General features: G+C 35.1%; 1 protein-coding gene across 1 annotated transcript in view; it reads right to left on the reverse strand.

Moving 5' to 3' along the window:
- USH2A (usherin) overlaps positions 1-25,090 on the reverse strand; it is a 702,892-nt gene that overhangs the window by 562,056 nt on the left and 115,746 nt on the right. Inside the window, 2 exon segments of the mRNA XM_038586435.1 lie at positions 9,201-9,842; positions 13,226-13,421. Coding sequence (XP_038442363.1) covers positions 9,201-9,842; positions 13,226-13,421 — 838 coding nt within the window.

Here is a 25,090-nt window from a genome sequence, read left to right on the forward strand (position 1 = left end):
ATTTGGATAAATTACCCATTAGCACAGATACTTAGAAGTAGAATTAATTTGGACTTACTGCAATAGCTTCAAGCCATGGAGAACTCTAGAATGATTAGGGATGATTTTTTTTACAAGAAATGATTTATTAGATAAATCTGTAAAGACAAGAGGGGAGTATATTTTGGTGCAGAAAATTGGGTTGCCCAACATTTAGAAAATAAAAACTGCCATAGAAAAATCAGCAATATAAGCAGAGAAAAACAAAAATGAAAAACAAAACAAAACAAAACAAAACAAAACAAAACAAAAAAACAGGGAAGCTGCAACCTGGAGGTAGGTCTTCAAGGAAATGCCTGTATTAGAACTCGCCTTGTGGTTAATTCCCCTCCTCCTCTCTGGAGCACGATTATAAAGGTTAATCCCACCAGTATTTTCGTTGTCCTATTTTTAAGCAGTTCTAATTAGGATGACTCAGGTACCTTCCTGCTCAGTGATTATTTCTTGCCTTACCTGAATGTGCCTAATTCTAGACCATTACCTCTCCTTTTATGACTTCCAACTATAGAAAACAACATTTTCTCTTCCCTCCTACTTAAACTTCAACTCCAGAGTGTGGCTTAAAGATAACTGACCTTAATTTTCTTTCACTCAATACATTTCTGATCTTCTTCCATTAGCTCCACTTCATGTTCCACATCTTCAGGTCCGTAACATTTTAACTGATCTTTTTGAAATTTCTCTCCATGAATGATTTCGTACCACATTGTGAAGCACGGTCATTAGGACAATGCTATTACCTTACATTACTGTAGTGCTGAGAGTTCGCATAGATATAGCACAGATCAGCCCACTAAAGTTTGTGACTTTCCCCAGTTTTATTTCAGAGAACCCTTGCTCCCAAACAAGACAGGCTGAATGGGGAAAACAAGGTGTTTTGCAGTTAAAGCAAAAAGTCACCCATTTTACAAAATAGTGCCGCTTTATCCAAGAGAAGACTCGCAGAATCCTTAGAGTTCAAAGTTATTAGCAAGGCAACTGGTATTATCTCCTGTAGTGGCTATTTGCACAGCACAGCACTGTCCTGGGCATAAAAGAAGAGCCCATTTCCTAGCAATGTCCCTCCTGAGGACCATGAACAACCAGGCTTTGCCACGGTCTTGAAATGGGAGAAAGAAAACAAGTTTAACCCCTAGGCCTTATTCAGGAAAGGAGGGCAGAGCTGAGGCTAAGCACTAATTATAAGCCATTTAGAAGAAATGATTCTCACCTTAAGCCAGAGAATGGACATAATGCTAAGAAAAGAGTCTAGGGAGAAATCTGTGGCTCACCTACACCAAGCAACAAGACTTTTTTAGTAATGATTTTAAAAATCAACATTTTCAGAAATAACTATGGTAAGTGATGCTAATTTTCAAATTAAAGCAATAATAATTTTCTTACATTGTGGTAATTTTACATAAAAATAATGCTAAAATTATTGTTTATATAGTTGATCAAATGTCAATAAGTCCATAAATATTAATATTACTCATCCCAAGATATACTTTTTCTTATTTAAGAGTTTTTTTAAAAAACAACTCTTCTCAATTAGTTTAGATATGTTTTAAAATCTCCGCTCCTCTTCCTTCTTCCTGAACTGTTACACTCTCCATGATTAGTTTATCAAAAGTAAACAGGAGTTTACTTTTAAGAATTATGTGCTCAACTAAGTCTTCCATATCGCCCATCCTTCAAGAATGAATCAATTCCTTCACTTTACCACTTCTCTATATCGGACATTTCTAATACTGCACCTACTGTGTTATGTTTACATACAGGTCCATTTCTCCTACTAAAGCATGATACCTTAATATAATGATGATTGTATATCTTACACCAACATAGCCCCTGGTACTTTATGTTCAATAGATGTTTATTGAAAATATGGATATGTGAATGAAATGGGTAGATGGCTAGATGAGTAGGTGGCTGGGTACCTGGCCAGTTGGATATGCTTCCCCTTAAAATACGACATGATCTTTTTAGCACTTTAAAGAAACATAGTAAAGATAAATCTGTGAGTCATAAAATGATTGGTCAGAGTGGTCTAGCCCATCAGGAAGGGTAGCAGGGAATGTATATGAATCAGGAACAATATATATGAAATGTAATCTTTGTCATATCAACAGATAGAAAAGAACTTCTGAAAAAAAAAAAATGTCATCCCAAAACTGTATCTCCTGTTCTTAGGGCCAAGGATCTAATAACATGCTCACATAAGTGAAAACATTGTATTAGACTCTTCTGTTTTATAAAAACCTAGTTGTTCTATTTATGGGAATATGCATGAAAGGCCTCCAAATGCATATTCTTTAAAAATCAAATTCAATAACAACAATGAATATAAATAATGACAGCTGTGACTATGTCTTAGAAATTATAACACATAGATAAGTGTTTTCACAATCCACAGAAACACTTTAATACATTTTTATTCTTTAGTCCCATTTTTTTCCCAGTCTCAGTGGTTAACCAATGATATGCTCTGAAGTTTCTCTCTCATGCCATTGTCACCATCTCCAACAGAAAATTTTCTCCATCAGAAATTTCACCAACTTAGTCCATGGAAATCATTACATTTCTAGGCAACTCAGTTCAACTCTTCATTACCAGATCATGGTAGCCTCTCAGAACTCTGTTAATTTTCATTTTATGACTATTACACAATAGAGATACCCCAGGACCTAACGCAGTCAGCTAGACCCATGGGTGGAGATGAGCCTGAGGAAAGAGGGAATCTACAAACACTTGTAAGAGTATCTTTTTTAACTCGCCCTCAAATATGTATTGAGTGAATGATTTTGACAAATATTGAGTTATTCAGAAAAATTGTTTACTCTTTCAGAGTGCAGACACTGAGGTCAGTTGGACGTGGATTTATAAATGGTTCTTTTACTTAATTAGAATCCATTTCCCCTACTATAAAGTGGGAAAATACTGGTCCTTCCAGCATATAAATATTGTGCATATTCAATGGGACTTTTCAGATAAAACCCTAACCCAGGGTCTGGCAAACAAACAGTACACATTCAGTAAATATTATCTATTATCATCATTGCCATTTTTATGAGGCAATTTTCTAGGAAAGTGAGATTTTCCTTAAGTTAAAGTTTAAATAATGACTTGTCAATGTACTACCCCCCACCCCCACCCCACCACACACACACACAGATGTGCCTGGGATTATGGTCCCTATTGCTTATGACAAAATTCTTTCCTGGTGGTTTATCATGGAAGAGGCTCTTATTCTGAGGCTCAGGTCTTTCTGTGGAAAACATATTAATCTCCAAAGCTGTTTCACCAAACACTAGGATATGTGGCATAACCGGACCTCAACTTTGATGCACTGATTTTTAATGGAATATCAGCCATCTAATTCTGATTCCACTGGCAGAGTCTTGCATGCAATTCTGGTTTATGAGCTCATTACTTAACAAATATGATATGCTTCTTAATGAAACAAGATACTTTGTTTTACTTTCTAATAGTCTATATGAATTATAAAACAAAACCAAAAGTAAATATCAGAGGGAAGCATGAGGAATTGTCCTATTAGCACAAAACATGTCATACAAAGCTGTTTTCATTATAAATTAGCCTTTATTTTATTCCAGAGCTGCAGAGTCCTCAATAAACCCTCTCTGCCTCTGGTTCTCAAGGACAAGGGTGGGTCATTGGCTCAGGATGCCTTGACATCCTTCCCTGCATTTCTCGGCCTAGCCTCTGATTAAGTGCTTGCTGCTGAACGTTACGAGGTCATCCAGCACTGAAAAAACGAACTGGGAAAACATATTTAGTGCTATATTTATTAGTGTGGGTATGTGTACATTCATATATGTACACACACTCCAAATAATTTTAAATTAAAGCATTTTTAAAATACTTAATGGAGGTTAAGCAGCATTTTTAACCTCTGTTCAAGTTATTGAATGGCATATTAAAACCAATGTGGCTCTAATGTACCTTCTAATGTGCACTGCTGCTTTAACAAATTGCCTATAAATTTTAGTTGAATTAAGCCTATTCCTTGTACATTCATAGTAAGGTTAGGTTAATAATACATGAGGTTTCATTATATGCACCTTCCTTAATAATGTTTTTTAAGAAAGTGGGACAAGAATCTATGGGCAATAGTCTAGTAGGGGCCAGTAATATTTACAACCACAGATGAGAAAGGCAGGCAGGAGTCTGGAGGCTTACGAGTTCATCCCTCCTAACCTACCCCATGCTTCTCCCTCCATGCCCCACTACTCACACATACTAGCATGGAGCTTCTCCCCTGTGGTATATGATCTAGGTCTCTCAGATGTGTTTAAAGAAGTAGAAAGAAAGCTTCAGGTTGCAGCAGTGCATTTTAATGTGCGTACTGCAGAGCTGGCTACTGTGAAACATCTGTTTATGATAAAGATACTTCAGGATATGGGTCCTTTTTTTCAATGTAACTTTCACAGTAAGAGACAGTAAAACCCACCTAAAAAATTCAAAGTAATTTCTGAAGCTAGAATGCAGGACCAAAAAGAAAAAATAAAGGTCCACAAACACATTTGACCTTCCCATATGCTACACCCATGTGTACAGAATATCTTGTTTTGTCAAAAAAAAAATCCATTAGGCATTTAGATCACTATTTTCTTTCCTCCCTGGCAGGGTGAAAACTATATCCTCTCTGTATGTCACCAAAGGAGCACTCACAGACTTGCACTGTGCCTGAACCTAAATAGAAGAAAATACCACTGGGATATATATATATATTTTTTTTTTCTTTTTTTGAGAGAGAGAGAGAGAGCTTAAGCAGCAGGAGGGGCAGAGGGCAGGGAGAAAAGGAATCTGAAGTGGGCTCCACACCCAGCACGGAGCCCACCATGGGTTTCATCTCACAACCCTGAGATCATGACCTGAGCCAAAAGCAAGAGTCAGTTGCTTAACCGACTGTGCCATCCAGGTGCCCCACCCCTGAGGTAATTTTTAAATGTAACTATTTCTTACTTAGAGGAACACAGATGGAGCATATACTAGGGAGACACCGCCCTATGTGCCCAGGACAGAGCACTGAACAATGTGAGAAACATTAGTTATACTGTAGCCTGGAAAGGAACAAATGATCCAAAGACTCTTGGAAATGAGGTCAGAGAGAGATCATGGGTGTTACAGTTCATGTGGGCCATGTTTTCTACCCACAATAATGGGAAGTCAGTAAAGGATGAAGTGATATGGTTTAACTAAAGTTTGAACAGCATCCCTTTGGCTGCAAATTAAGAAATGACTAGAGAAGAATAAAGAGGAGAGAGAAAGTTTAGGATGCTTGTCAGCTAAACCAAAAGGAAGATAAAAATGGGTGAGTGGGGCAGTAAAAAGTGGTCCAGTTCTGGGTCAATTTGAAAGTAAAAGCAATAAGACTGACTTTGATAAAAGAGACCAGGGTTGTAGAAACAGAGGGGAAATCAGAGGAAAGCTGTAAGGATTTGGCTGAAAAGATTATAACCCAGAAACTACTAAGATAACATATCAGTTAAGCAGAGTTGAACACTTTTTCCCTTCTGAAATCCCTAAAAAAGAAATAAAAGAAAAGATAGAAGAGGAAATGGAGGTCAATGGTAGATGTCTGCAAGTAAAACCTAAGCATTTGCAGTAGAGAGGCCAACAGTAAGCTGATTGATACGAGTGGTATAAATCTAGAAAGAAAGGTTTAGAATTGAAGATTCCAGAGTTTTCTGAAGTCAGGTGTGAGGAATAGTTAACCCCCTCCCAAACCAGAAGATTTTCCCTCTTGCATTTTGAGAGAAGACAGTGAGTTTTCTCTTTAGAAGTTAAACCAGAGAGTGCATGGACTCGACAGATGCAGGGGAAAAGTGATACAGTGAATGCAGGGATTACATATAAGGGTGCCCTGTGATATTTGATTTCACATGTCAACTTGGGTAAACCTGGGGTCAGTTGTTTGATCAAACACTAGTCTAGTTGTTGTTGTAAAGGTGCTTTATACAGAATACAAGAACATTAGCCTACAGACAAAAGGGCCCACTGAGTGCTCAGAAGAATTATTTAACAAAAGCATATTGTTGTGAAATTGTCAGAAATGAGGGATATAGAAACAGAAGCTTCTAGATTGTAAGAAAGAAAAAAAGAAGAAAGAAAGAAAAATACAGGGAAAAAAATCTAATTGGCACTGCAAGAAGATAATGGTGAAATGATTTTTTGAGTGAAAGTGATTCTATATAATAATGATAAAATTTCAGGTAGTTATGTATGGAATAAAGTTTTTTTGCAGATATTCAAAATTCTAAAATATTATTTCTTCCCCGTACCCTTTCTCACAAGCTACTGGAGTGTGTTCTTTACCAAATACACATATAATATAAGATAAAAGAACACATAGGATTCAGGAAAGGGGTCCAACAAAGGATATACGTGAAGGAAATTCTCAGTACAGCTGATATATATACATATGCCTTATTGGTTCTGTTTCTCTGGAGAACCCTAGCATAGATACTCTTCTTAAAATTCCTGATTATTTCTCAGTGTCTTCAATTAAACCACTTACTCAGTGCAAGCAGTGTATAAGGTATTACATTAGTATGGTAGCTACACAAGTTGAATAAGATAATCCTTACTCTCAAGATATCAAAACTTCAACAAGGGAAATAAGCATCTACACAAATAAGTAAAATACAAGAATGTATTAAATACGATCATTATTTACACTAGTAGGGATGATCCTCATTCTATATTTTCCTTAAAAGGGAGGACAATTTGCCATAAACCTTTGGAGAGGAGTTTCATGACCAACGTGCTTAGGCAAATAGTCATGAAGATAATACTCTCCTAGAAAACCAATACCATCTGAGATAAATCTCAAAAAGGAAGAGGCCCGTGGGAGACAGAGGAGACCATCAGGGGAAGAAAATGGTTGAGTATGACTTTCCAATATTTTAATTTTTAAATTTAATTTGTATTTTTTATCAAAATTTACATGCAAATAGTTTAAAAAATCAAGTAGAATTTAAAGGCTCACAGTGTATAATAGCAGTCCTCTTGCCTGTTCACAGCAACCACCTTCATCTGGCTTTTATTTTTGTATTTCTTTATAACATCCATATATTGTTCCATCTCAATTTTGAAAATTTAGATTATTGTCTTTCTACAATAGAGGATGAGTACTCAGCTTTTTCTATGCCTCCTCAATAATCTCTTGATTTGGTTAAATCACATTCAGAGATTGACTATATGACTATATAAATCTATTTCACAGCTATGCCATATAATATGTTTTGATTATATTTCCTTTCTTGAATATTTTGCCTTTAATTAGTTTTGAAGGAATCTCTTAGATATTTCTAGGAATCAAAACTCTCCAATAGAAATATACTCAAGAAAAAAATAGGAAATATACTCAATAAATCTGTTTCTTTTTCCTTCTACCAAATAGGTTAACTCAGAGGAGGATCAAACCCTTGATCCTCCCATTCTGATTTGAGCCAGTTGATCTAGCTATATTCTAGGTGAGAACAAAAGACTCAATAGGCTTCACAACAGATAATCACTCAAAGGGATAGAACATTTGATCTAGTAGCTTTGGCTGGTTTATTTAGAAAAAAAGGATATGTAAATCATGGTGATTTGTGCAGGTGACTATCTTATTTCCAAAATAAGAGATATTAATAAATAGTAAAAGAAGAAAAGCATCATATTAGTATATAAAAGAAGTGACTACAAATTTGGAAAGATGATCCTGAAGCCAAAAGAGTGCAATGTATTATAGCAGTCATGTGGGCCATCTGCACAGCTCTCAGTAATTGTCCTGTTTACTAGGATACCTACCACCCCGCTCCTACCTTAAGGACTGGTCCCTAGAAGTCATGCTTCTTTTTAGTGATCCTAACACTCTTGGCCATAGCGAATTGCCTTAGGCACAGCCACCCTAACAAAACTGAGTCCATTAGAATTTCTTTCTTGGAATTGTAACCAGAAAGTAGGTAATTAAGTCTTTCTGTATTGCTAGAACAGTAATGAGGTAGACATTTAACCATGTAGAGAGGGAGACAGAAGCAGAGTGTGTTCTTCTAAAGAGAGAGAGAATATGGTAATGATTAAATGATTGAATTAATGGATATGTACCAATGGGAGATTTCTAGTACCTAAATCCTGACTGCATCGCTCCATATCAGGTTTAATGGGACAGTCAGTGATAATATAGCCCCCATATATGTTGAAACTGGTTCAAATTATTTTCTGATACTTATATCTCAAGAAGAATTAACTCTTCATCAACTCCATCTCATCCCTTTGGATTTATTTGTCCCACTGACCAATGTAAAAGGAAAGGCATGGCTCAACTCTCCTAAGCTGGATTCTTTGTCATGGCAAATAGGACTTCCATCCTATCCATTTCTGGCAAACGAATCTCCCTTTTGCTTGGTCCCTTGTTCCTTTTCACAGGCTCAGATAACTCAGAGCTGGTTGTATAGACAGATCAACCATTAGCACAGCTGTTAAGTAACTAATGAACATGTATATTTATCATGATATTATGATGGCTTTATTATACAGAAAGTATATTACTTTAGTAGATCATACAAAGGCAAGGAGAAAGCTATAGATAGGGTCCATCCTTCCGGTTGGCAAACCCATAAAAAAGATGGGTACAGTGAGACTAAACAGTAGTCTCTTTTGCCAATTTGGTGACATTTAAAAATAATTCTAGATAATCCTATATGGTGCCAGAACATATAGACCATTTAGTAAAAATATTTGGTCATATTTATTCAGAAAATCAGTTCATCATCTGAATATTTGGCATGGTATACATAATTAACCCAAGTTTTCCTTTCTCTGGGAAGCAAACTTTATCCTTGCTTTTATTAGTTTAGATTTTGTTCAGTTATAGGAAGGGGGTTTACTTCAAGTTGAGAAGTTAAATATAAGTTAGTCTCAATTATAAAATGTCTGATTGACTGGGATTCCTCTAAAGGGTCATCCCAAATATAACACCACAGATACACCAAATAATCTTGAGCATATTAAATAGTTATATCTGCATTTGATGACAATATAAGTACAATAATGTTGTTGGAAGTAAATTTTTTAGAAGTCCCAACCTCAAAACAAAGAGGAATCATCTGATATGGGATAATGAAAGGAAAGTCACCGTGCACTGAACATGTAACACATTTCTTTCTTACCTGGTTGACACTGATTACACCTTCTTCCTTGCCGATTAGGTAAACACAGGCACTGGCCACTGATTGGGTCACAAATGGTGCCCGGTAATGTCCCCAAGGAGTCACACTCACACATCTGGCAGCCTTGAAAATTGCCACTGGTCAAATTGTACCTGTGAGGCACACACTGATTACAGTGAAGACCTGTTACTCCTAATTTGCAAGGACATTGTCCTGTTGATTTGTCACACAGCAGAGAGCCATTTACTGTCCCAGTCTTATCACAGTTACAAGGCAGACAGAGGAAAGAATCATTTTGCTGGAGGTAGAAGTAGCCCTCCAAACATTCATTGCACTGTCTCCCTCCAACACTGGGCTTGCACATGCACTGCCCTGTCTTGGCGTCACAGACGGTCCCAGAGAGAGATCCAGCCATGTCACAGTCACAGGCCTTACAACTGGTGATGTCCAACCCGTAGAAGTGTTCTCTGCACGTGTCACACTGAAGTCCTTTGGCTTCTTTCTTGCACTCACACTGCCCAGAAAGCGGATTGCAGAGTTTGCTCACTGAGCCATGGAGGTTGCACTGGCAGGGCTCACATCCGTCATCATTAAAACTTCGGAGAAATTTATATCCAAAATTGCAATGATCGCATCTAAGCCCTGAAGATAAAATTTGTTTAAAAAAGTGAAAATGTTAATTTATTCGCGCTTTCAAGACAAACAATGCTGCTGCCAACGTTTAAGGCAGACACAAAATGTTAAGTGTTTTCTCCCGGGCGCTGCCATAGAGACCTGGTCATATACTCAAAATACATTAATGGTACTTACTTTGGCAGTCATATATAACTTTATTTCTGTGACATGCCTTATGAAATTTTATTACTTAACATATAGAGAAATGCTTACTGCAAATGTTGCTTCCGTTTTATATACTGAAGCTCTTTAACAAATATTACAACTATTATTTTTAATTATTTTATGTTAACAAAATGCTCGTGCAAGAGACAATGAAATTTTCAAAGCTACATTGAAGAATTACATATTACCACATTAGTTATTTTCCCGGAAATCAGATGATCCTACAATGTTTAATAAAATGTTAAGCTGATAGCTATTTTTGTGTAATAATATCTATACTTCCGAATATCACACCTTTAATAATTAATATAAATAAAACTTATCCGGAGCAATTTTTGTTTCAATGCTTTTATGTGCCCCTATATTTTATTATTTTCAATTAATATAAATTATGCTCTCCTTGGCTCATAAAGCAATCACATCGCTTGTCGTATTGTGTGATTCAGGACATTCCTCTTTAAACACTAAGTAAATTCTGGTGTTGCATTACTTCTATTTAAAGGAGTACATATATACATTTCACAAACAGAGAAAAATGTTTTATCACCTAAACTTAAATCTCTGACAACTTAGGTTAGTTTCAGAGAGAGTATTAAAAGGAAAGAGTATAAAACAAAAATTTTTGAATAGTAAAGGTTAAGATGCAAAATGCTTCCTTTAGACAGTTTCTGCATATCTGTGGGTTTAAATAACTGACTACGTGGGGTTGAATCAATGGAAACATTTATTTCAAGCTATGATCGCAATAAAAAAAAATTAGTCCTAAAATAACAGTCAAAAACACACTCAGGAACTCAGATGTAGAAAAGCATTTCTTAAACTGGAAGGAAATGCATAATATATATGTATATATATGGATAAAAATTCAAGAACTCCAATGGAAGGCAAGTTCTTTAACAGTGATGAATGACTCACCTAAGGCATATCATTTAATTTCAATAAGGAAAATAAAAAAGGACCACTATTGCTGCAAATTTTAAAAATAACTGTATTGTTAACAAGAATTATGACTCATTTTGAACTATTAAAATTGGTCTACATGGATTCATATCATATCAGTTTTAAAAATATGCGCAGTGCTTATTTGAATATGCCATACATATTCCTGACAGGCAATCTATTCCTAACGATACTCAGGAAGGCCTACAGGGCATCACATTCGGTGTTAACAAGTGCAGGCGAGTTAGCACACTTGGCATTTAATTCACATTCTTCTCCCTTTTTATTCTAGATGAATGACCTACTTTAATAAAATTATTGGTGCTAATGTATTTTACTGGTGATAGAATCATTAGTAAGATTTAACAGTTTTGTTAACTCTCACAGTTTGCTTTCTGAAGCGTATACAACATACACTGGTATTTTCAGCTTTTTTTCTTATTAACAAGGTAAAATTGAATGAGGGCATTTGCTAATCTTGTTAAGAAAAGAAATGAATTTATACACATATCGAGTTTACATTTTTATTAAAAATGCTGGATGTACAGAAATAACTCTAGAAATAATATCACAATGATGATTTAATCTTCAAAAATATATGTATTTATGTTTTTCTGCATAAAACTATCTGGATCAACAAAAACCATAAATGGCAGGGAGGTCATAACAAATTCTAAGTAAAGGGTAAATTTTGATTTACCCTCTTTTCTTAAGCTCTGGGATTTAAGCATCACAGGAAAGATTTCATTGATACAGAAAAATAAACATTTCATTGTCTTTAACATCTCTCCTTCAATTTTGTTTTCAGATCATGAATTTAAAACATATATCATATTAAGGAACAAAGGATGACAGAGATTGAATTCAAAGGTCTTGGAATTCATTTAGCATCACAGATAGCACTTATAAAGAGATACGTTGCTCTTTACAAGTTACATATTCTTTTTCTCCAAAAAGTTAGTTTATGTAAGCTTGAAATGCATAAAGGCAGGCTGTGTTAAAGGTTTTGATGTAATCTTTCTTTAAACCAGGGAAATCTTGTGTACTATCATTAGCCATGTCGCTATTTTTTTTATTAAACTAAAATGAAATGCTTGTCTGGTTGAATTGTATAAAGTGAGGTATGGATATCTACCTATAGAAAAGATAAAGAATTAGCTCCAGAGTTATTGTACAGAAATGAAAATGTTCTTCAGAATATGTTCATCTGTATGTGTATATATATGTGTATGCATTTGTGTGTGTGTGACTGCCAGGCATGTTTTCATTATTATAAGGTTCAGGTTAGTGTTAGAAAAACCACGGAAGACTTGGTGTCTTGAATGACAATAGAAAGGCAAAGGTCTTTTTTAAACTTCCTATGTGAACCAAGACATGTTCAGTTAAAATACAAGACTCACTTCATCAGGAAACTTTCCTCTCATAATATTCTCATATATCAACATTTCAAAGTGCATTATGTACATAGTGCATTTTGGGCACTTGATAAATTTTGTCCTTATGTGGCCGTGGTTCCCCTCAAAAATGCTGGATGTAATAAATTGCTATAATCAAATCTAATTTCTGAAAAATACCTGTGGGAGTAACAAACAAAAAAGCAGGTCTTGTATAAAAAAAATGATAAATAACACCGAAGGTAGCTGTTTATTATAATCAGCTTGGCACTGAATTACAAAATTAAAATTATGTGGCCTTTTATAACTAACCCTACCAATATACATGATCTGTGGAATTATGTTGACTTATTTTGCATTTCATAGGAACAGTTCAAAGAAATATAATAGAAAAAAAATGGAAAGATTTATCACAAAGGACCCTGTAGCACAGAATATTTTGAAAAAATCCATTTATTTTGGTCTATTAAGAAAACTAGCATGGAAATGATTTGCTTAGAACTCATTAAGTGTAAAACATTTTGAAAAAGTGCTAATTTTCTAAAAGAAACATCTATGCAGTAAGCAAATTATATTTTTCTATGACTTATTAGTACGGGACCATGTGAACTAATGCATCTGCAGAATAAAGAAACTTCTAAAGGGTTGATTAAACTAAGCTTCAAGCTGTAGTTTGATAGAATTATTAATTTAATCATTTTTAGACAGTTAATTTCATCCAAATTGTTTTTTTTTTTTTCCAGCTTGCCTTGAGCCAGGAAATTTGCTTTACTCTCCAGTTAAGAAATCAAATAGAGAATTTTATTCAGATGGTAATAGAGATGTGACTGTAAACTTTTGCATTACACATACCAATAACATTTGCTTTGCACTTGCACTGGCCTGAATTTTGGTGACAGGTAATATCTCCATCCACTGTCCCAGAGGTACTGCAGTTACAGGCACTGCAGCCATCAGGATCCGACTCTTGTAGATTGTAGAATCCATTTTGGCACTGATTGCACTGTCTGCCAGACACATGTCTCTTACAATTACACTGGCCTCCAATCTAGAGAAGATACAACATTTTGTAGAATGATGAACGTATCTATTTTTAGATAATTTGCTCATTAGGTACAAGACAGGAAGGGAGGGAGGAAAAAACTTTAAACAGACAAGAAGGTAATAAGGTACTTTTCCTCCTGACACAAAACATGGAAAGCTTCAGCAGGGTGAAGATATAGAACCGAGTGAAAATAAACCCCAAAGAAGTCAGCAGCATGTGACTAAAAGTGAAAGGTGGAATTAAGCACTAAAGCACCAGAGAGAAAAAGCAAAATATAGTCGTGTGGAGATTGAAAATAGAAAAGAGCCAGCAGTTAATTTGGTCTCACGCTTTTACCTCTCTGTTTTGCTCCCCCTCACCTACTATCCCGTTGACCCAAACTTGCTTGATCCATGCCAGGTACTTAAATTAAGGACAGATCTTTCTACGGGAATATCATCCTGTCAAGGTCTTTACAATGTTTAAAATAAAGTTCTTTGTTAATAGAACCATTTGTGCCTCCGGATACGAACCCTGATGACTCTAACAACAACAACAAAAATTCTGCTTTTAGGAATATTTCAGCATATTTATGGTTCATTTGTAACATGACTTAGTCACTTTTGGTATATTTAGCTGATTTATAGTGCGGTAGAAAATGCAAAAATAGTTATTTGTTTCAGAGTACTGTCAAGTAAAAGAACAGCTGAAAAAGGAGCATTCTTCTCAAACTACTGTTTGAAAATGAAATATACAGAATATATAATGCTTATCTACTATACATAAATAATACTATGTTCATTAAAAAGAGATAATTAAGAGCCTAAACTTTTCAGAAGGGAACATGTGCATATAAAACATGAAAAATATGAGAAATTTAAAAATAACTTAGGACTTGAAAAAGAGATGCCAATGTAGACATCAAATCAAATCTCCTAGAAAGTCACTGGCATTTCTCCCCCTGATTTCCTTTCACACGAACTTAATCTAGCTCTCCACAACTGGTGGCAGGGTTGTCACAAAGGAAAGTAACCTACATGTAGAAAGGTATGGCTTGATTTACCTTTAATCGCAGGTGTACTCAAAAATATCAGGTTGGGATTCAGTTACAAAGATGTAGAGAAGGTTTTTTAATTAAGGAATTTTAAGAAATCTATCACTGCCTCATTTTCCTCATCTGAGTTATAGGGAATACACTGGAATCATTATTTAAGGCTAAAATAATTTATATGAAAATGTTTAATACTCTGAAAAATAGAAGTGTATACATGCACCAAGTGTGATTGTACATAATAATGAACCTTGGGCAGCCTCAGTGGCTTGTGGTTTAGTGCTGCCTTCAGCCCGGGGAGTGATCTTGGAGGCCCCGGGATCAAGTTCTGCGACAGTCTCCCTGCATGGAGCCTGCATCCTTCTGCCTGTGTCTCTGCCTCTTCCTCTCTCTCTCACTCTCCCTCTCTCTCTCTCATGAATAAATAAATAAATAAATCTTAAAAGATAACAATGAACCTCAATATCAAGGATATATATATATAGGTCCATAAAGATATGCAAAGACCATGAATTATCTCTTTGTACCCAGCTACGTTCCCTGTCTCCACTTTCACTGAGTCCCATGGAATCCAGATCATTACTCAAGACAGAGATTTGATTTGGTCTGCAAAAATATATGGCATTTATTGATGGGTATGTGTTTTATATAGTCACAAAAATCTAATAGATCTCTGATTACACGCTCTCCTTCAAATAAGATAAAACAATTTTACTACCATTTCCAGAACCTACAAGTTTGTATAATACATATAAATTATACTTTCTTTAAGTAAGCTATTCCTTAAAATGTAGTTTAATAGTAAGTGATAAAAGTTCTTTAATTTTTTTAAAAGTTTTCATTTTAATCAGTTTCTCAAAATTCACCTGAAAGTACAAATTTACTTCTACACGACTCAGCTTCATTTATTTTTTAATATTTATTTATTTTTATTTTAGAGAGAGAGAAGCATGCACATGGAGGGGCAGAGGGAGAAGGAGAGAGAAGCCTCAAGCAGACTCTCCGCTGAGTGCAGAGAGCCCAATGTGGGGCTGGATCCCAGGACCCTGAAATCACGACCTGAGCCAAAATCAGGAGTCAGATGCTCAACTGACTGAGCCACCCAGGCACCCTCAGCTTCATTTACATGATGGCATTTAAATCTACTTATATGCTAAAACCAATTCTGTCCACCAAGAAGCAGAGAGAAGGGTGTGCTTCTCCCCTTTAAAAATACACTTCTAAAAAGTCAGATACCACACTTTTCTGTTTCTATGCTTTTGGGTAGAATACTTTTACACTAACCCAGTTAAACAATATAGCCCTGAATAAGTCTCAGGATGAAAGGCACAACAGTAGGGACTATAGTTCATGATATTATAATAGTATTGAATGGTAACAGGTAGTAGCTAAATTTGTGGTGAGCACAGCATAATGTAGATAGTTGCCAAATCACTATGCCATACACATGAAACTAATATAACATTGAATGCCAAGTACACCTCAATATAAATACATAAATACATACATACATGCATACATACACACACTCCTATAATTATTATCCCCAGGAAGAAAAGTTGTATTCACTTAAAAACACAAAAAACAAAAAGTCTTAAGAAAGAAACAATATAAGAAGGAAGTAATACAATAGGAAAAATAAAAATCTCAAGAAGAAGATTGAAAGAGAAAGTTGAGAAAACTCTTAAAACTAAAAAGGATAGAGATGAAAAACAAAACAAAAATAGAGCATTTCCAGAAGGACAAAAGTAGAAAAAAATGAGAGATGAAATTGCCAAAGAATTAATACAAAATAAGTATTTTTCCAGACATTAAGCAACAGTTTAAAAGGGCTCACTATATGCTAGCAAAATTAATGGGTTGGGGGGGAATAATATACATATAATCCCATAAAACGTTCAAATAGCAGAAATAAGCAAAAGGTACAAAAATTTCCAGCCAAACAATAAATCCCATATAAAAGAAATATAGAATATCACTGCAGTGTTCTATAATATCATTGTAACTCAGAACATTATATCATAACTTCCAAATTATGAGTAAAATTATTTTCCAATCTTGAATTCAATACCAGGCCAAACTATTTGTTACCAATGCAGAAAAAAAAAGTCATTTTTCAGATTTGGAAGGATTTAAAAAACATAACTCCCTCTCTCAGGAAGCTAATGGGAGATATGATTCCACAGATAAAATAATAAACAATAGCAATGACAATGCAAGGCATGGGATCAAGGAGATGAAGATTCAGAAGCATGTGGAAAGTCTCAGGCTAATAGCTGAATAGGAGGCCCAAACAGCCACTGGTCCAGATTAGATCCAAAGAATGGAATATTCAGAGAAGGAGGTGGGGCTGTACAGATGGAATAATTTTACTTGGACATATTTAAAAATTAAAAAATCCTTATAATTATGCATGTAGCAAAGATGTCAGCATTTTGAGGGATAATTAGGGACAGATGTGTAGAAAGCTAAATGGATATAAGCAAAGGAATTATTCAATATTAAATTATTGTATCATTATTACATTATTAAATATAGGCAGAATAAAAGATGATGGATATTTTTGAAGATAGAGTCAACATGGTTTGCTGGTGAGTTATAGATAGCTGCTAAGAGAAAGACGATTCAAAAATGATATCATAGCTTTTGACATGAACAACTGGAAGGATAGAGTTGCCATTAATTAAGATGGGAAAGGCTATGAATGAAGCAGATTTGGAGGGAACCAGAAGATCCTTTTGGGACACATTTGAGATATCTGTTAGTCTTTAATTGAGATATTGAGTCTTAAATTGAAAATATTGTGGAATTCACTTCAGCATTGCCTGTGTATTGACAACATTTGATATTAAGTATCATCAAGTGAACAAATATGGATAGAGGAAAGATCCATAAAGAGGGTTGTGGAGATAAATAAGTATCAAAAGAGTTTTGAAATGGAAAAAATAACATTATGTTTATTTGCTTAAAGGGAGGACAAAGCACAGGCATCCACATTGATAATATAACGCAAGGGAAGGAAAAGTCAAGTACAGGGCCCCAACTTACCAGGTAGTATGGCCTCTTCTTTGGGAAGTTGGTGTCTGCCATTTCTAGCCTTTTCCAATACTGAGTTCCTCCTAAGTTAAAGCATGTTTCCCTCTTCTGTTACCCTACAGCATTTGTTGCTCTATTATGCCATCCTACCATTTTCCAGGTCCTAACTTATAATCATCATATGCCTATCTGAAAGTATGTCTTCCCAGTGTACTGTATTGGCCCAGTAATCAAAGGGCCATGACCTTGTGCACATTTCTACCACCCACAGACCCAACAGGATGCCTGACACATAGCAGGTACCCAATAGGTTCATTTTGAGTAAATGAGCCTTTGATTTTCTCAAGCATTCCTTTGCTTATAGCAACATCAGCAACAATTTTTTGAACAGTTAGTTATAATATTGCAGACAGAGCGCTACAATGTTTTGTGTATTTTTTCCTATTTATTATCAAATAATCCTGTGAGGCACTATACTTCCAAAGGAAAATTAAGTGACTTTTCCAAGACCGACCCCAAATGGAAACCAAGGGCTGTATGTATGGCTGCAATCCTGCGTGTTCATGCACTACGCAATTATGCCTTAGAATATAACACTCGCTCCTATTGTGTATCTCACCTAAATTCCTTAATCATTTGGACGTGGCATAATTACTCTGCTCTCTAAATCTACCTAAATCTTAGTTTATTTGTGTATAAAATGAGCATAATTATATCTACAATCTGTTGTCAGGATTAACTGAGACTATCAAAATAAAAGTATCTAGTATCATCTCTGGATCATAGTGAGTGCTTGGTAAAGGTAAGATATGATGATTACTTTGTATATTTCATACTGGTATTGAACAAATAGTAGACGGTAAATTCATCAAGTGACTAATAGTTAAACTTTATTCACCCTTCTAGAATACCTGATGGATGTGTGGCAGGCAAAAAAGTAAAAAGGCCAATCATTTGCATCCTGCGCAAGGACCCTGAACAGTTTGGATGTTCCTCATCTTCTCTCTTTTATTCATTCCACTCCAGCTACATAGGATCTTTTATGTTCCTTGAAGATATTAGGGATGTTCCCACCTCAGGATGCTTGCATAGGATACCCCCTCTACCTGTGACTCTTCTCCCAGATTTCAACCTAACAAACCTCCTTCTGGTCTATAGTCAAATGTCACCTTCTTCATGAGACCTGTCTTGACTATATATCCCAAATAGCAAGTCCTTTCCCTACAATAGCACTCCCGAGGTGTCCTATACTGTCCAATTTCTTCTATAGCACTTAATTTAATACATAAACTTACTTCTTTTTACATTGCCTGATATTGGCCTTTCTCGTCGACTCCCCAAGCTCCATTACAATGGAAGCCCCACAATAGTAGGAGTTTCAGCCATTTTACCACTTGTGAAATGCATGAGACTTAATTTTACAGAAAAAGAAACCAAATCATAGACAGACAGGTAGGAAGTGGCCTACCTCCCAAATCCATGCTCATGGCCACCATGTTAAATTCACTCTGCTTGTGATAAGTCACAAATCTAATGATAGAAGCAGGAAGTCAAGGTAATGGCATCTCCCCATGAGGAGATGGACAGATGGATGCACAGAGCAGAATCAGGCAAGCATTCCAGTTATCATTTTGTGGAATTTCTCTGAATAGCACTGATGTTTGCTAATGGCTGCTATACATTGCCTTGTGATCACACTCAGGACTTCTCCATTTTGGACCATACCACAAAAGCCTGCTGGGCCAGGCTATGTAGCACACAGCCCATTGTGTGACAATATGAACAATGAATTTGACAGGGATATTAGTGACAGTCAAAAAGAGTAAGATTCTGCAATAATTCACCTTTTCAGCTCTCTTCTACATTAACGGATGAAATTCCGTCAGGGTGAATTCAAGGCTTTGGATAATCCATATATAATTCTTTTGTGTTTAAGAAAATATGAAGTATGATTTCAAAATTAATAAATTGGGTGAACACAGCCAATATTTAGCAGAGGCTCTCTATGTAACAGAGAGTATATTTTAAGTAACTTAAAGCAACACTTTTAAAACAGCAGAAATAGATGTCTTCCTATGTACTCATTTGCCTGGTGGTAGAAAAAAATCTACTGTGCTATAGATTATATGTTCTCACTGAACTCACTAACAGCCAATGAGATAATGTTGATGTTGCCAAGCAGAGTAAGAATTTGAAAAGCAAACTCAAAAGTTTAAGAACAGGAAGTCTATCCTGGAAATTAAGGTGGATTGGAGGGTATTGTTTGAACAAAAAAGAAATACAAATGAGGGCAAAAAAGACATCTTCTAAGCAGTGAGTACATTCTTTAGAAGAGTCTTTTCTTTTATAGAGACTATAGACTTTTCTTTTGTAGAAATTCTTTAACTTGTATTTTCCCTGTTGAGGAACTCATGGATTCACATCATTACTCGATAAATGTTTGCTCACATACAGTATGCACCTTGTAAGTCATATAAGATATTATAAGAGAAATACCTCCCAGTTCCCACCACTTCTTCCCTCAGAATTGCAATCAGTACCCAGCATGAACATATAGAATGATTTCTATGAATATGTTCCTCTCCCCCTATTTAATTAAACTATCAAATTAATTTTCATCCACAGCAATTCTGATCATGATACTCCTGTGGTATTTTGTAGATGTGTTAGATTTAGAGAAGAGGACACACTTTCTGTAAATAAAATAAAATAAATAAAATAAAATAAATAAAATAAAATAAAATTTGTTTTGATTTTTATTATCACCAGGTGCTAGCAATTCCAAACAATCCTTGTGATACATTACTCTTCCTCGTTGGGTGGACTGCTTCCACTCCCCTCTCCACACTAGAAACACCACTATGTCACTTCTGTGCTCATGGGTATTCAATAGCTTCCTATTGTTACTGAACAAAGTCCAAATTCCATGATGTTGCCTCAACATGCTTCTCTAGCCCCTCATAATATATGCTACCTCAGTGATAGTCTCAGAGTTTCTATAGGAAGGACTGGATGGAAGCAATCTGGCTAGAAACATTGCACATGGATTTGTTTTGCAGCTATGTTTGCCTTTTCTGTTTTTCATTTTGCACTACGTCTGATCTCTGTTACAATACTGAATAGAAATTGTAAGAAGAGGAATGCCTGAGTGGCTCAGCAGTTGAGCAACTGCTTTCAGCTCAGGGCATGATCCCGGTCCTGGGATCGAGTTCTGCATTGGGCTCCCCACAGGGAGGCTGTTTCCCCCTCTGCCTATGTTTCTGCCTCTCTCTGTGTGTCTCTAATGAATAAATAATAAAATATTTTAAAAAATTGTGAGAGAAAAGGTCCTTGTTCTATTCCTGATCTTAGGGAATGTTTAATGTTTATTGTTAAGTACGATGTTAGCTGAAGATTCTTTCAGATGCTCTTTTCAGTTTAAAGAATTTCTCTTCTATTTATAGAGTGAAGACCACATTTATCATGAAAGTGTTTTGATTTTTTTCAAAAGTTTTTCAACACCTATTGAGATTATTATACGGGATTTAGGAGGTTTATTGCATTAACTGATTTTCAAAAATTAAACCAACCTTGCATTCTTGAAATAAATGCCAATCAATCTTGATGTGTTACCTCATTGCAGGACTGACTTGCTATTATTATTTGGCATCTATGTTAACATGGAATGCTCAAATGGACTTATTTTAAGTGGTTTGTCAGGTTATGGGATTATTGTTAGGTAGCCCTCACAAAATGAGTTGGCAAGTGTATACTATTCCTCAGTTTTCTAAAAGTTTATATAGGACTGATAAGATTTATTCCTTTATGTTATCACAGAATTCACCAGTGAAGTCATGTGGGCCTGAAGTTTTCCTTCTTGAAAGAGGAATTTTGAAATTTGAATTGTGATTACAAACTCAATGTTTTTAACTTATACAAAGTATTCAGATTTTCTATTTCTTCTTTGATTTGTATTAATGTTCTATTTCTTCTCGTGTTAGCTTCATGTTAGCTTCCCATTTTATCAAAGATATCAAATTAGGAGAGAGTTATTCATGTTATCCTGGATGTTTGTAGAATATGCTGTGAGGTCCATTTTTTTTTTTTTAACAATTTCTAATGTTGGCAACTTGCATTTTCTCTTCTTTTTTTTTATTTTCTCTTCTTTTAATTGATGAATTCCTTTTGAAGGAACTTTGAGTTTATTCATTTTCACTACTTTGTATCCAATTTCTATCTGGCTAATTTTTCAGCTTTCCTTTCCCTCTTTCATCTATTTATTCTGTGTTTCATTAGCTTTGTTTTCCTTTCCCATCATCAGTCTTGTGGTTCAGGAAATAGCTTCACATTGATGCCTGGCTGCTTACCTGATGAACAGTCATTTTATCATTCATTTCTACTTGTTTAGGGCCTCTTTTCTGGTTTTCTAAGAGACTTACATTACCCATAACAAACTGAGTTTGGATAAGTACAGGAAAAGCTGAGTTAGTGCAGTTGAGCAATATGGTGAATAGGTGAAAAGTGGAAGGAAAGATAGGCTTTGATGAATAAAGTAGGTTGAAAAAGGAGGTGAAATGGGTACCATGACATAAGATGGCAAATAACAAGAGCTTTCTTGGGCTTGCCTTTTTCCCATATATTCTATACATTTACGTTAGGCAATAAAAGTTGAAACAGACCCCAGACGAATCAGGAGCAATGATTATATGTCCACAGAATCCTTAAGCTTTTCCAAATCCTAACATACCAACAGAATTAAATAGCAAAATAAAAAAAAAGTCATGAATATTTATAACAAAACTAGGTGACCAGCTATCCCGAGATACCTCCAAAAATGTAGCAAATGGGAACAAACCATCAATAGTCACAAGACCTGCATGGTATCACTATCTGTGGGGGAGAAAGCAGAGAGAAGTCACAGAGCATATAACTTCTGGAGGACCTAAAAACTAGAGAACCCAAGACGTAGTGCACCAATTTGAGAATGGGCAATTGAATCGGAAAAGGATTTCATTGACCCAGCAGCAGTAATTGCAAGAGATCTGCCGTGGGAATTAAAGTCTGGAGTAATCCAGTTTCCATGAGCTTTCAAAACAGACTAACCTGGACACACTTCTATGGCAAAGCCCCACACTTAGGAGAAATTAATGAGAGTGGGCAGGCACAACTGACAGTTAAAGCAATACACACCTAAAGAACAGAAATCCTAAAGTCAAGATGGGTTTGTCATTGGCAATGAAAAAAAAATAAATCTTTACAAAGTTTCTTTTAAAATAATGATAGTAAACAAGGCATTTCAGGCAAGATCAATTTAATTCATTGGTTTCTGTTTCTGTTATTCACTATTATGTACATCTTGACTAGCACAGCGCCTGGTACATCATAGCATGCCTAAGAAATATGTTAATTGATTAAGTAAATCAATTAAAGTCAGTTGTTATGTAACTGAAATGTATCTAGGAAATACTGTCAAATATAACAGGAGTTTTAAAAACACTTTCTACTCAATTTTGGTAGAGAATTATAGACTACATGCTCCAAATTCTTCTTCACTCACGTAAAAAAACCTATATTTTCATAGTTTTCAAAATATTCATCTCAATCAAGCAATAGCATTTTTAAATACTGAAATTTTTGGAATACACAAATCTACAACATATATTTAGGATATCCCAAAGTTGAATTTTTTGATTATCCACAACCAGATAACTCAGACCTATAGAATTAAAAATCCCTGAAGGTTGAGCCCAGGAATCAGGAATCTTCATTTTTTAAAAAGTTTCACTGGTAAAAAAAAAAAAAAAAAAAAAAAAAAAGTTGCACTGGTGATTCTTATGAACACTAAGATTTAAGAATTAGTGCTTTAAGTACTTGCTACCTATTCTATCACTGCTCTAAGTCAAGTACTCCTTGGGATTCAGTCTCTTTTTTCTCCTGAGTTAATCATGCATCTCATTAAATTATTGACAGGTCCATCACCAAGCATCAAAGAAACACCATCTTCCTGAGCTGAGTCAATACTGAAGTATTCATACTACTAATCATCTGAATGTAAATTCTGATAATATACTAATTTTAGCAATTTTTAAAAAGCATTTATGAAACATCTAATCATTTGCAGCATTTCTGGTGCTTTTAGGGAAAAACACATCTATCTATCTATCTATCTATCTATCTATCTATCTATCTATCTCCATCCATCTACCATCTGTCTATCAATCAATCTTTACACAGTATATTTTCCCTGCTAGGAGCTAGCTCAGCCCTGATATGTGGACCCTAAAAACTACTCATATTTCTGGTATAGATACATCTTTCCTTAAGCTTCTGATTCTCTTAAGAAGAAATGTCCACATTAATATAATAGGCTACCTTTGTAAGATACTCATTCCAGTTCAAAAATAAATAAATGAATCTGCGGTGGTTTCTGCCACATATAAATATCACGAATTAGAGAATGCCAAGTGAATAATGTACATCATAATACTTGTTTCCATTTAAGTGTTTTGTGATACTGCTGTTTATCATCTTGCTCAGCTGTCGAAAATACTCATTTGAAAAGAAAGGCTCCTACATTGGTGTAAAACCAAGATGTGTTTTCTTTTCCATTCTACAATGTCTGTCATTTGTCAGGCTGGTCTATTTCTGTAGCTTCCCTTCCCCTCCAAAAGGCAGTTCCGAGAAACTGCTTTCCAAACTTCCCCACCACAATCTCTAAGGAGTAATGCAAAAAGGTAAAATACTGAAGCACGCGGAAAGTGATAGTAGGAATGGAATACATTTTTTCTCAATACTTTGAGTGTTCAAGATGGAAAGAGTGTAAAGAGGTTTCCCACACACTATTGTTCCCAGCAATGTTACATACTTGAATGGTTTTAAGAGGAAGTACTATAATTACAATCCTTCTAGTTCTCAAAAGGGTATAATTTCATATTGCATCATCCCCCCCAACTTTTTTTTTGGCTGATTTAGGTCTCTTTCGCTCAGAGATTAGAAGCTATAACCTGTGAAAGATGCATGCAGTATATGTCACCATGTTAAATTAGAACATTTCACAAATGTCATCTGAATGCCACAACTATACAGTATAGTCTTATTATAATCTGCTGCAAAATTAATATAGTAGTTATTAATAATAAAGTGTTAATAAAACAATAAAGTGTTTTGATTTTATCAATATGAAATATCTCACGGTAGCATTTAAAACATATTTCCAACATGAGTAACTACATTCTCCATGTTGATAGTTAATGTAGTACAGAAATATGCTTTTAGGAAAGTTAACTTATTTAACAATCATTTTTGTTTTATTTTGGTAAAAGTGATCAAAGTTGTGAATTTACACAATAGAATGCCTGCTTACTATTATGTTAGTTTGCTGAACCACTGAAAAAGGAAATCTCAAATATATTGAGAGGAAGATGTCCATATGAGATGATAAAGAAATTAAATAAATCAGGCCTAAAAGAAAATAGCTCTACTAAATATTCAAATTAGCTTATTTGTAATATAATATGCTGAATCTTTGGGATAAACTAAGTACTAAGAGAGCTATGTTACCTCTTTAATATCACCCAAATCTCCATTTGAGAATTATATCGGTTCCAAGAAATTAATTTGCCAATTA

Source organism: Canis lupus, chromosome 38 (assembly GCF_011100685.1).
Source record: "Canis lupus familiaris isolate Mischka breed German Shepherd chromosome 38, alternate assembly UU_Cfam_GSD_1.0, whole genome shotgun sequence".
In the NCBI taxonomy this organism is placed as follows: Eukaryota; Metazoa; Chordata; class Mammalia; order Carnivora; family Canidae; genus Canis; species Canis lupus.